The sequence below is a fragment of the Quercus suber genome, unplaced genomic scaffold, assembly GCF_002906115.3.
Source record: "Quercus suber isolate HL8 unplaced genomic scaffold, Cork oak 2.0 scaffold_219, whole genome shotgun sequence".
Lineage (NCBI taxonomy): Eukaryota > Viridiplantae > Streptophyta > Magnoliopsida > Fagales > Fagaceae > Quercus > Quercus suber.
This window is the reverse complement of record NW_027069677.1, coordinates 656381-669721: the sequence shown is the minus strand read 5'-3', so window position 1 is coordinate 669721 and position 13341 is coordinate 656381. Positions and strand designations below refer to the sequence as shown.

General features: G+C 35.7%; 1 protein-coding gene across 2 annotated transcripts; it reads left to right on the top strand.

The window, feature by feature from the left end:
* The first annotated feature begins 2160 nt into the window (after window positions 1-2160).
* LOC111998391 (RHOMBOID-like protein 12, mitochondrial) lies at window positions 2161-10914 on the top strand. 2 transcript variants are annotated; one of them, XR_002881457.2, is made up of 10 exons: window positions 2161-2716; window positions 4639-4759; window positions 5054-5173; window positions 6534-6644; window positions 7140-7184; window positions 8856-8960; window positions 9047-9088; window positions 9655-9785; window positions 10411-10476; window positions 10624-10914. XR_002881457.2 is itself a non-coding variant. In XM_024030487.2 (9 exons), exons 1-8 carry the CDS (start codon window positions 2319-2321, stop codon window positions 9742-9744), a joined length of 1032 nt encoding a protein of 343 aa, XP_023886255.1. In that variant the 5' UTR covers window positions 2162-2318; the 3' UTR covers window positions 9745-9785; window positions 10624-10914. The 2 variants fall into 2 exon arrangements, 1 of the variants encoding a protein (XP_023886255.1); XM_024030487.2 differs by lacking the exon at window positions 10411-10476 and having other exon boundaries at window positions 2162-2716.
* The last annotated feature ends 2427 nt before the right edge of the window (window positions 10915-13341 follow it).

The window sequence follows — 13341 nt, the reverse complement described above, 5'->3', positions numbered from 1 at the left end:
CCCTGCAATTCCAACTTATTATATTCATAAGGAAAAGATGATTGAGGAAGAACCACTTATCAACAAATGGCAGTGGCTTCGCCTTCACCCTCGAATTCCATCCGCTCTGCCTCAGCATATCCCTCATCTGTCCCTCGCCCAGTGACATGATCATCTTGAGCTGAAGTAGTCCCACCTCCATCTCCTGTGAACCCACTTGTAGCTTGAGCACATCCATCAATTAAGGTTCTTGAACTACCTGTGCAGTGGGTTTGCTCCTCCAACGCCTCCATGGGTTTTCCACCATAGTCCACGCTGGGTCCAACAAAACTGCCTCGCCCATCTTCCCTCTCACCTCCATCAGCGGCACACTCCACTTCCATGGATTCTTGGGCTCTCCGTTGATCCATCTCCATGCACCGATCTGGCTTGCCATCACCGGAGTCACACCTGACATGCCCTCGAAGAGATTGGCCCACCTCAGATTGTTGGCCGGTAGTAAATTGAAACTGAGCAGAGCACTCCCGTCGTTGACCACCAAGGTTGCTGCAGCTAGCACTTGCCATGACAGGACACTCCACTTCCCTTCGTTGCTGTGACAGAGGACAAGCAACGGCGCTCTCTACCTTAGTCTGGGAAGCCCTTAGCCGTGCAAGGGCTTTCTTACCCTTCACTGAGGCCTTATGACTCGGGCTGGGCTTACTTAAGCCCAAACCAAACTGAGTTTTTGAATGGACCACCTCCTTGAAATATTTGCTGCTCTCAAAACTTCCCTGGGCTCGCCGATTGGGCTCATTCACAATGCGTTGAATAACGCTGTCTACAGCAGGCCCATTAAGCATGCGTTTAGCCTCCTTTGCCGTGTCACTCCTGGAATCAAGCTGGCGAGGAGCAAAACTCATCTTCGAGACTGGCTCACTCCTTCTTTGAGGCTGCTGCGGTTGGCCACTACTTTGTACCATAGAGGTACCACCACTCCTTTGAATCTTTGTCCCAATCTTTTTGCGCGTAACCACTACCCACGGCCCGTACCTCCCATCTGTACCTTCCCTCTGCTCATTTGCTAGCATGCTCTCAGTGGGTCCCTGTACAACCTTGTCCATATCTGCAACACGTTCATTGCATGGACCAACATCACGCTCCTCTTCTGCCACCGTCTCCGCCTTCTTTAGAGGCAAATCTTGCCGGATAACTTGTGGGCAGTACTCCTGTTTATGCCCCATCCTACCACAAACAAAGCACAACTTATGGATACCTTCATAGCAGATAGGTTGTTCAACCTTACCGATCAAAATGGCAGTGGCTAGTGGTTTGTTCACATCAACTTGGACGCAAAGCCGAGCAAATCTCCCTCTTGTTTCAGAGGCCGTATGAGTATCCACCCTTATAACATTGCCTATCGTCTTACCGATTTGGAGCAAGGCTTCTGCGTTATAATATTCAATCGGCAATTCGTTTAGTCTTATCCAAACGGCAATGGAAGAGACGTTGGCCGTCGCCGGACGAAAATTCGGCATCCATGGCCTAATGGACAGAAAATGCTCACCAACAAACCACGGTCCCCTTTTCAAAACAGTTTCAAAATCTTCTCTCAGATAGAACCGTGTGAGAAAGAAACCATTCCCTAAGCCCACGCAATCTAATCTACCCGCTGGTTTCCACAAAGACAAGAGTCTATTATGGAGAAAATTGAAACCAACAGACCGGCCATACACCTTCACAATGAGAGCTTTAGCCCACGGCGTGCGCATCCGTTGCTTGAGATCCTTGGAAAATCTCACTGCTAATAGTCCTTCACGGAGACCTTCAACCTCATCATCCGACTCCAAATCATCATCCGTAAGGTCTTCGAAACTAAAAGCCTGCGTGAAAGCTCCTGGTATCTCGCCTACCAGTTTATCTTTGAACGAAGCTGCTTGGTTCCAAGGGCTGTAACCTTGACTAGGCGTTGATGGAGTGGACTCCAGGCCTTCTTGGTAGCCTGCATGACTAACCTTTTTGATTTTTTTATTGCTACGTGCTAACTCCTCTTGTTCTTCTCTAGAGAGGGAGAGAGAGCGTTCTATCATTGTTCAGTGCACTTCTCTCCAACTGATGTTTTTATATTAAACCTTGGTTCCCACTCCATTGTGTGTGTGTGTGTGTTACTCTGAGTCTTTCTTAAAAAAAAAACTTCAAGTACGAAAATGAAAATCACTGCTTTACCCCTTCCTTCCAAGTTCCAAAAAAAAAAAATCACCGTTCTTTTATTTCTTTGCCAAGTCTACAAGGAAAGAACTGTTAAAACAAAAACAAAAACACCATATCATTAGCAATTTTTTAAACCCAAAAAAGGAAAAATGCAGAGGCTATTGTCTCTCAAACGTGCCTCCTCAAACCTTCCAAAGAAACTCTCAAACACCTCAACTTCCTCTTCACTCCTTCACTCTCATTACTCTTACAATTCCAAACCCTTCTCTTCTCTCACCAAACCCCAAAACCAGTCTCTCGGCTCTTTTCTCTCTCACCCACTTCACCACCAGGTCCACTCTCATTCATCCTGGCACAGTTTTTCTGGGAAAACAATTCATGGGTTTTTCTCAAATCCTATGATTGCAAAGCAGTTCTTCCCAAATACCCTCTTGAGGGTCTCAACAAGCAAGAGTCTTGTAGATTGCAGGGTCTCATTTCTCAGAGCTCAATTTCAAAGGCAGAACTTTAGGTTCAATCCAAGTTTTGATTCCCATAGGCGTGGCTGGTAATGTGCTTGCTTTGTGTTATAGTCTATAGGGTCTATTTTTTATTGCTTTTTAACATTGTGAAGAAATGCGAAAATGAAAAAGACTTGGAATTTTCTTCTCAGAATAATTTCATGTGCTAAAAGGCCTAAAGAGTCTTGGAATTGCTTCTGCTTATATGCTTGATTTGACTTGTGAGAGTAAAGTTGTGTACTTGTGTATACGTGTCATATGTTGATTGATGTAAATGGCTGTACAGAATTTCTATATTGGGTGATACACTCCATTGCTGTTTCTATTCGGAAAAAAAGAACCTGTAATTTTTACCAATTTGAATTTACAAAGTAATATTTGTATTGGATGAATTAATTTCAAATGTAAATATATTATTCATTTGCTAATTTGTGAACCCCCAATACAAAAAGTGTTAACAATGCACGTTGTTTATTGTGTTGTATCTATATATTTTCATTTGCCATTATCCTTTTGTTCCTGAGATTAACTAGCACCATTTATGTTGATATCTTGTCACTAATTTTTGGTGTGTTAGGGAAAATTTTGTAAGAAACCCACTTACCTTCAACCCCCAGAACTACATTAATAAAAATGACGGTAAATATCTTAAAAGAGTTACTAAGTCTTGGGTTAGGAGAATGAAATTGTTTTACACACAAATCCTATGAAACAAGAAGCACTGGGCAGCTACAGGGAATATTGTGTTAAGAGAACAATTACAGAATCATAGTAAAACTACTCAATCAATATTGTTATGGAGAATACTCCTCTTTCAGTCTTTATCTCAAAATAATTTTTTGATTGTTTTAATGTTCTTGTTCTTGACATAATGTTCATGTGTTCTTCCAGTGGATGTATTGTCACTATTTGACATGAAAAGACTGTAGATCATTGAAACTACTCTCAGTCTTTAGGGATTCAACGCTGCAATGACTTGTTTGTTTCAGTATGGATGAAAGTTGATTAGTTGACATGTTTTCTGGATTTTATCACAAACTGCTTGATTTTGAAAAGAACCCTCTTTCTCCTCAACTTGATCTTGCTCTCCTGGAAGTTTGAAATATTTTGTTATAGAAGTATTTTTCATTGTGTAGGGTGATAAATTACATAAAACATTAACATTGGTCATTTCTTGAGCAATTAGCAGCAACTTCCTTGGGAAGCCTAAATACTTTAACAACTGCTTATTTTAATCATGGTAATGCATAACATGAAATTATTGTGGGAGTGTATCTATTCTTTCTTTTAGAAAATATTTTTTATGTTCAGGAAGTCCTTTTTGCATCATGAAGATTACAAGATTTGCTTTGATCAAAGTATCAACTATTGAGTTCAGAACATGAAAATGGGATATATAGTATGGACCCGTTAGGCCCTGTTTGGGGAATTTTTTTTTTTAAGTGGTTTTCTAGCTTTAAATATAAAATACTTCTTTTCATTCAAACATGTTTGGTAGCCTATTTCCAGAAAACTGATCTCTGTGAACAAAGATTTCCAAAAGGCCTAACAATGGGAAACATCCAAACCTGAACTCTTTTTTCTGTGAACAAAAGAAGATACAAGAAAACGCTATGAATAATGCACTTTTACTTTTAAGTGCACAGTGTCCATGCTTGGAAGGTGAATGGACAAGGGGGGGAGCTCAATTGTGGGGTGTGAGCTTAGAGGAGAGCATGGATGGCCTACAGTCCAAACTCAAGTGATGGCCTATCGAGCTCCCGCCCGCATACAATTGGCCTATTCAAATTATTTTGGCCATATACAACAGATGGAACAATGATTTGCTATATTACTAGGCCTCTAACCAAAGATATGGGGACTGACTGACTGAGAGAACCATACCTCTGCTCTAATATAACTAGTAACTTAACTGTTTTGTAAGTCTTGTATATCTGTAAGTTTATAATTTATCTTCTCCTGTTGGCAGGAGATCATGGTTCCAAGGACTAACGGCTGATGGCATGGTTTATGGCTTGATTATAGCCAATGTTGCTGTTTATATGTTATGGCGGGTTGCAGATAGTAACTTTATGAGGGATAACTTTATGGTGAGTCAGATTTTAAACTATATGCTACTAGATGATGCCTACTTAGATTTTGTTTGCCATACTCTTGCTTGGTGCGGCATGTTGTCTCAGAACTGGTTGGTGCTAGAAACAAATATCAGGGATTTCCTAGTATAGTTCTACTGGCTAAGTACTGTTGATAAAGACTTCGGAACAAAGGATCCAGGTGGCATGCTGTTGGAGGACCCTTGAAAATGACCTATCTTTAAATCTAACAATTGTTCAATTTAATTCGATAACATCCTAAGCTCATGACTTATTGATTTCTCTGAGCAGATATCATTGGACAATTTTAAAAGCGGTCGATTGCACACATTGATAACTTCTGCATTTAGTCATAGAGATCTTGAGCATATTGGTTCTAACATGATCGGACTATACTTCTTCGGGATGAGTGTAAGGTTACTTGCCTTAGTATTTTGATTAGCATTACTTTTATCTTAATTTCATTTGGTGTTCTTTTTACTAACAGGTTTTAATTTATTAATATAATAGAAACAAAATATACCATTTAGTTGGAGGGTAAAGACCCAGTCACTTTTTGCATATGGCAGCAAGATTCTGAACGTATTTAATTGCAGCTTTGTATTTGGGGATGCATGGGAATCTCACACGCTAGAAATAGTTTTTGCTTTAATAAAATGTGATTGCCTATATTCGCATCTTATCTTTTTTGGGTAAGTGTGCCAGATTCCTGTACTCCATGCATTTTGGTGGCTCTTTGGTAGATAATCCAGGATGATGTGACAAGCTTCTTGTTACCAAATTTAGTTGTGTGTGTGTGTGTGTGTGATCTACTAAAAATTCATTCCTTAACAAAAGATAGACATATTTAATAGATAATCCAGGATGATATGTCAAGCCCTCAGTACCAAATGTAGGTTTTAACCTTATCAATGTCATTCATGTTTATTAAATATGACGCAATCCAGAATATATTCTACAGTGTATTATAAAATTTATGGTTTTTGCCTTTCTTTATAAGGAAAAACTTGTAGTTTATGAAAGAATCTAGTCATCAAATTGATTTAAAATATAAAAAAATATTCTAACCTTTGTCAAAGAGTTTGACGGTTTTGACAGTAGTGTTAGATTTCATTCAGCATATAATTAGCTTAGCATTTGTTTCTGATGATCAAAGCAAATTTTATCAAAGACAATAAAAAAACTCATAGAACATAGGAGGTAGACAAAGCCTTGAAGCCTCATATAAGAATACAAAAATTCAAAAACTTAACACAAATTTTAAATCCAGAAAGGAAATTGAGGGCAATTGGTCATTCAATGGAAATTGAGTTCTTCGTGTTTCTACTAGCATTGAAATAAATTTATGTGCTTGTTGAGGGAGGGGATTTTAAGATTTCAATGAATGATATGCGCTACCAACTTTTTGGTTGAATTGTCATGTAAAACCCACTAAACTGATTTGATTTTCTTGGAATGTCTTAAGTTTCCCAGTAGGAAATGTAGAAACCTAACCAGATGATTACTACTATATGATATGTTGATAGTTTATAGGTTTTATCTCACTTTCAAGAGTAATATTATTGAACGAAAATATCCTTAAAAAATCACTTTCAAGAATGCTTTCTTTCTTAACATGATAGTTGGAGTTGGTTGGGAGATCAGACACTATTTTAATCATAAAAATGAAATGACCTTTTTCCACTTATAAAATTTCAATAGCATAACTCCATCAAATAATTCATTTTGCCATATATTTCAATTCTGCTGTGCTAATTTTTCGCATTGGCAGATTGGAAGAACTTTCGGACCTGAATTTTTGCTTAAGTTGTATATAGCTGGGGCACTTGGTGGTTCAATTTTTTACTTGATGCACAAAGCGTTTTTGGCCTCATCATCCAAGGTACAATGGTAATGTCCAGAATTTTTAATGGGAGAAAGTGATTTAAGAAGTGATGGAGGTGCTATAAAATGACCTAAATAAAAATAATTCTCACTGAGCACCCCTATATTAAATATTTTTAATTAATGTCTAAGCTTTTATTTGATGAATCTTTTGCTCTTATGCAAATATATTTTAACTGAAAAGTAAATTATGCATATGATCTGCACACTGGATTCTTTTCCAGCGTTTCTTTAGGACTATGGGCTGTTTTATATTGTGCTGCTTAAATAAATTCAGTTGTTTATCAGGAGAAAAAGATGGGGGCTGGGGGAATAAGAAGAAGAAGAAGGAAAGAAAAAACATATTTGTTCTAAGCAGTTTAGATTGATTATAATACATGGTTGCTCTACCAATGGAAAGTGTGTCATTTTTTATTGGAAATTAAATATTGAGCATAGACAAAATTTCTTTGAATATGGCAATTCTTTGAAAAAATTGTAAATGCTGCTGCAGGGCCAGCAACTGTGGTACAGGGACCCATCAAAGACACCAGGATTGGTATGCTTTTGGCAACCTTTTTTTTCAACTGCAATCTTTAACTTTTCTAGTCAAAATTGGCCACTAAATGAATGCATATGACTGGGTATGATTAACCAACTATATCTGAATGCATTTGGTGAGAAATGACGTCTGCTGACATCTCATCCCTACAAATGTTCCATGATGTTTTACATAGCTATATTAAACTTTTTGCAGTATTTTCTATAACACTTGTGTTTCCTTTGCTTCTTGTGTATGAAACAATGGATTGATCTTACTTTTATTTTTATACATTTTCCTTAAATATTTTGTAGTAGTCTAGTTTTCCCTCTCAATAGTTTTTTTTTTTTTTTTTTTTTTGCTGAACTCTCAATAGTTCTCTTTCAATAGGTTTTTTAAGGCAAAAAAGTCTAATACCTTATTTATATTCAGGACAATAAAATCACTTCTCTATTACTCCCAAATATAGGAGTTTACCTTTCTTTGATAACAACTTGCTTCATTAGTTTGACTATTTTCTTGTGGATTTAAGCATAGTTGTTAGTATCATACGGTACACGATACATATGATATCATATACAAAAATTTCCGTATTGAAAGGGCGTTTCGGAAGTGTTCATGAATCATATGATACATAGGTCATATGAATTGGATTGTATGTATTGGACAATATATGGACATGTGGTTTAACTTGGGTTTTTTTACTAAAATTTTGGTCTTTGACTTGGGCCCAAATGCTGTTCTACTTTGTTTTTAAATAAAATTATTGTGCTACTACTACTTTAACACAATACAAAAACCTCACTCGAGTTTTTTTTTTTCCCCCCTCTTTTTCCCTAAAAATTTTAGTACACACATTTTCCCACTTTAAGGCCTTCTTGTCCTTGGTCCTCCAACTCCCCCGAGATAATATCAATGATGAGATGATTTTTGAAGATGATGAAGTCAATAATAACAGTGACTTGAGCCATGGAGATGAATTTGATTACGCAATGATGAGGATTTTTTTTTTTTTTTTTTGACTTGTGTATTTATGTAGGATTGTGTTACCGGATGCCCTGGGGGCATTTGTTTAGGAAATAGTTTTAGAAACTTTTTATGGTAAAGGAAAGAAGCAACTAGGTTTTTTTTTTTTTTAGTTTTTTATATTTCCTATAGAAGTGTTATGAAAACATTTATAGCATAAGTGATAAGTAAAGTAGTCATTAGTTGCATATGTTCCAATTTTATATTAAATACATTTACATATGTATATTTATAATTTTTTCCAAAAATTCTCTATAAAAGGTTGAACAGTGTTTGTGTATCTTACAATACACAATACATAAAAATGAAAAAATGATTCACGATATGATTCACATTTTGACAACTATGGGTTCAAGATCCATAGGGTCTGTACCGTTCCCAATCAAAGAAAAAGTTCTACTGTTTTCTTATTGAAATGTCAATAATGTGTGGAATTCATTCGTAACTGTATCGGTGAAAAGGATCTCTTTACATGGACCAATAGCTAGACTTCATTATGTTGATTGTTTGCATGTATAGCCTTGTGAGAAAATGTCTCAGTGGTCTGATTTTCTAGAAAATGCTGAAGGAATGTAGGATAGTTTCTTAATTTCATGTTGGTGCATTTGTTGAAACTTGAAACATGACATTCATATGATCATTGAGTCTGCTTGTGTTTTTTAGGGGGCAAGTGGGGCTGTGAATGCTATCATGCTGCTTAATATATTCCTCTTTCCAAAAGCTACCCTATACTTCGACTTCATCATACCAGTCCCTGCCTTCTTACTGGTAAGCTCTTTCAGGTTTTTCAATATGATTGTATGATGCTTATTCTGAAAATCCTTACAAAAGGCTTTTGATTAATTTCCATTTAGGGGATCTTTCTAATTGGAAAAGATGTGTTGAGAATATTAGAGGTACGTTGGATTTCTCCTTTGGTCTGTTACTTCTTTTCATCTACCGTTCTTGACACGACTAAATCTTTAGGAGATTCTTTTGATTGGAAGCAGGTTAAGTGTATAGTCATGATTGTATGGGAGTACTGACAGTAAAATTATCAGCACATTTTCTGAATGACGTACAAAGTGACTTAAGTTCAGGATTTATATACTGTGTGACCTGCTTTTATTTTTTATTTTTCACGGGGTAGGGGGGGTTCTAAGAAAATCTCAGGATATGCCATTCAATAGATACAAGGGATGTTATAATCATCACTCAATGGATATCTCTTTGACAGCACTTGATGTTTTCTATTGTTACTTTCCTATAACCTTTTCTTAATAAATTTTGCTTTCCCCAAATGAGATACCCAACCCCCGCCTGGAATCGCATCATGACCTGGACTAAATTAGCTGGTTGAGCACCTTTTTTACCTATGTAAGCGATTTAGACCTCACTTGATCAAATATATGACAGCCCCTATTGCAGCACATCAAACCAACAGTTCTGTCAATTGGTTAATTTCTATTATTTTTTATTGCAGGGAGATAGTCATATCTCAGGATCCGCACATTTGGGGGGTGCTGCAGTTGCTGCCATAGCCTGGGCACGAATTCGGAAAGGACGGTTCTAAATCTTTCAGTGATTCTACTAGAGTACAAACCTCCGATTCCAGTATGTGTATTAATTGCCGTTCTAGTTGGTTTTCCTCTTTATTGTGCTGAATTCCTACTCATTGACCGATCCAAAGTTATATCCATGTCTTCTTTCTTTTGGGTTGAACTCCCAACACTCAATTGTAATGTGGTAGGTTAGAACTGCTGAAAATGGGACTGCTTCTTAAGCTAGTGAGGTTCAGGATTGGTATTAGGAAATTTTATTCATTTTTTCCTTTTATGGTTCAAAGGATAAAATTTTAAGCAGCGTCACTGATTTTCAGTTCTTTCTTCTTCTTCTTCTTCTTCTTCTTCTTTTTTCTCCCAGCTTTAATTACAAGTGAATGAGTTTTGCTCATTGGACTTAATTATTTGTGGTATGATTCCTTGGTTGGACTGTTTGGGGGTATCACTGTTAGACATTGAGTACATAGGTTGTGGAACGTTAGTGGATTCTTTTTTGATGGGTAATAATGAACCTTAACCCTTTGTTTTTGGTCATCACAATTAGAGGATATCGTTTTTAACTGAGAAAATTTCACCAAAGTTTTGTAGAAATGATAGTCCTTCCAGACATGATGAACTCTCTATATTGCCCTTAAATCACCCAATTAATCTTTTTTTTTTTTTTTTGGGTGAATCAGGTTACTCAAGGGCAAAATATAGGATTTCATCAATAAGTCAAGGGCTAATTATGATTGCTAATTATGGTATGTTAGTCCACAAAAATAAAATTACTCAAGATCAAAATAGGGATTCATCTTATTTGTTATGCTTATCACAAAGTTCAGAGAGACCGTCATTTTTGCAAAACTGTTTATCAGATGGTGATATGATTTTTCCCACAAATTATGCAGGTCAAACTTGAGGATCACATGACAAGTTTTTCATCCTTGGTTCACTTGTGATTTGCTGCACCAAAAAGAGATCACATTCTGGTTTGGATATGTTTACTGGTATCTAGTGTGCTTAAATCATCTTGATATCAAGGTTGTTGCTACCTGAACAAATGCTTCATTCAGTTTAAACTAATGGACCTAAAACAAGAGGGTCTTTGGGAAATCCATGAGTCAGACCAGTTATAATCAAGGCATGCATTGTATGACAGTGCAGCTTCATAGTTTGAATTCCTGAGATTCCTTTTTTTTTTTTTTTTTGGTAAATAATTCCTGAGATTCATGCAAACTATCTGAGACTTCTTCCCCTGGTCCAGCAGCTATTTGTTTCCTTCCCTTAATTTCAGTTGGACTGTCTCTAGTCTTAAAGCATGGTTTTAAAAACTGGACCGGACCAGCCGGTCTGACCAGTTGAACCAGGAACCAGCCACCAATCCAGTCCTAAAAACTCCAATAACTGGTCAAAATCTGGTTAAACTCGAAACCTGAGGCAAATCCGATTTTTTACCAGTCTGGTTTTTAAAACCATAATAAATTATTTACTGAACATTTGGATTGACTTTTTGCTAATTTGTTGAAAGCAAGCAAAAGTACAGTTGCACCTGAAAATTTTGAGATTTTAACAAGTTATATAAACAAGTAAGTTGAAAGTTAAAAGTTAATCCAAACGGCCACTTTAAAATTTTCAAAAAAGAAAAGAACTAATTTACATACGAGTTTTGTGGAAGTTTCATGGTAATCCAAGTCACCATAACTTGGTTTTGTTTTTTACTTAATATTTAGGATAAATTACTGAAAAATATGATACAAATTATTGAACTTGGATGTTTCTGTTGGCTTGAATTACAAGATTCTTGTCTTGAATTTTTTTAGTTTTGACTAGCAATGAATAAAGATATATATTGATAGTAACTTGGGTTCTATCCTAATCCAAGTGATCATATAAGGACCGGACTGAGCACTAGTAACTTTCAATAAGATTCTTGTTGAAGAGTGTAGGGTCGTCAATGAGATGGGTTCAAACTCAATCAAAATATTTTGGTGATGTTGAGTAAGATTTTTGTTAAATTAGTCTTAAATTCAAGTAGCTTTAATTGTAAGAGGAAAAAAATCAAGTTCCTCAATATTGGTTTATTTTATCTCAGCAGCCAAGCATTTGAATACAAGATTAACTTCTAATCTATCCAATCTCATGGTGAAGTCAAGTATTCAATTATAGTCTTAAACAAGTATATATCAAAATGGTATGAACTTGGAGATGAAGATGATCATTTACTCTTTCCGTTGGTTCAAATAATTTATTCTCAAACGACTCCCTACTTTAAAAAAAATGTCTGAATATAAATTACTCATATAAGGCCAGAATTGGGAAAGAAAGAGAACTCTTTCATAGCTTTTTCATGTCTCCCCAAACCTGGCTCCTAATTTTTGAAATTTAAGACTTCTATATTTTGGTAAAAAGTTTGTACTTAGTTTTTGTTGAAAACTTGTCTACTAAAACTTTGTCAAAGTATGATTTTTTTTCAACCGGTTAAAGTATGTTTGGACTTGAAAAAAAAATGATTTATTTATTTTTTATTTTGAGTGAAAGACGATAGTGTATATATTTATTCAATATCTCGATTTATAATGAAAAAGAGAAAGAAGAGGCATTTTTCAAGCCAAACAATAACATCCTTTACTCACCAATACAAGTGGAAGTTACAGTCATCCTTTGGGCGGTGCAACTTGCGATTTTAGAAAGTTGGGACCATGTGATAATAGAGGGAGATGCAAAAAGCTCTTTGATTCACTCACCAATCCAAGTTTACCATTTGATTGGTCTATTAACATTGTAATTAGTAAGATTTTATGTTTTAAGGATAGTTTACATAGCTGTAGTTCTAGTTGGGTTAAAAGAGATTGTAATTCAGCAGCACCCGTTGTTGCTAAATTGTCTCTTGCTTCTCTAGAGTCTTTTTACTTTAATAAACTTAGTCTCCCTAAAGCTCTTATAGCTATCTGTAAGATAGACTGCTCTTCATTTTTCTCTTCTTAAATAAAGATTGACTGTTTATAAATAAATAAAAATAATAGCTTTCTTCATTCTCTTTAAAAGCACTAGCAAAAGCTAAGACAACTCTATTACTGATAAAAAAAAAAACCTAAAAAAATATTTTAACAAAAAAAAAAAAAAAAAAAAAANTTCAGTAATTTATCCAAAATATTAAGTAAAAAACAAAACCAAGTTATGGTGACTTGGATTACCATGAAACTTCCACAAAACATGTATGTAACTAGTTCTTTTCTTTTTTGAAAATTTTAAAGTGGCAGTTTGGATTAACTTTTAACTTTCAACTTACTTGTTTATATAACTTGTTAAAATCTCAAAATTTTCAGGTGCAATTGTACTTTTGCTTACGTTCAACAAATTAGCAAAAAGTTAATCCAAATGTTCATTAAATTATGGTTTTAAAAACCAGACTGGGGAATGAGGGGAAAAAAAAAAGGTAGACCCAAGATGAAGGTGAAACCTGAAAGGCCCCAGAAGCTCACAAAAAGAAGCCACTGAATGAACTTAGATACATATTTTTTAGGAAGTAATTTAATCAACCTATATACATTGTGGCAAAAAAAACAAAGAACTTTTTATTTTTATTTTCTTATTTATCACATCTTCATACACTACCGAAATTTATA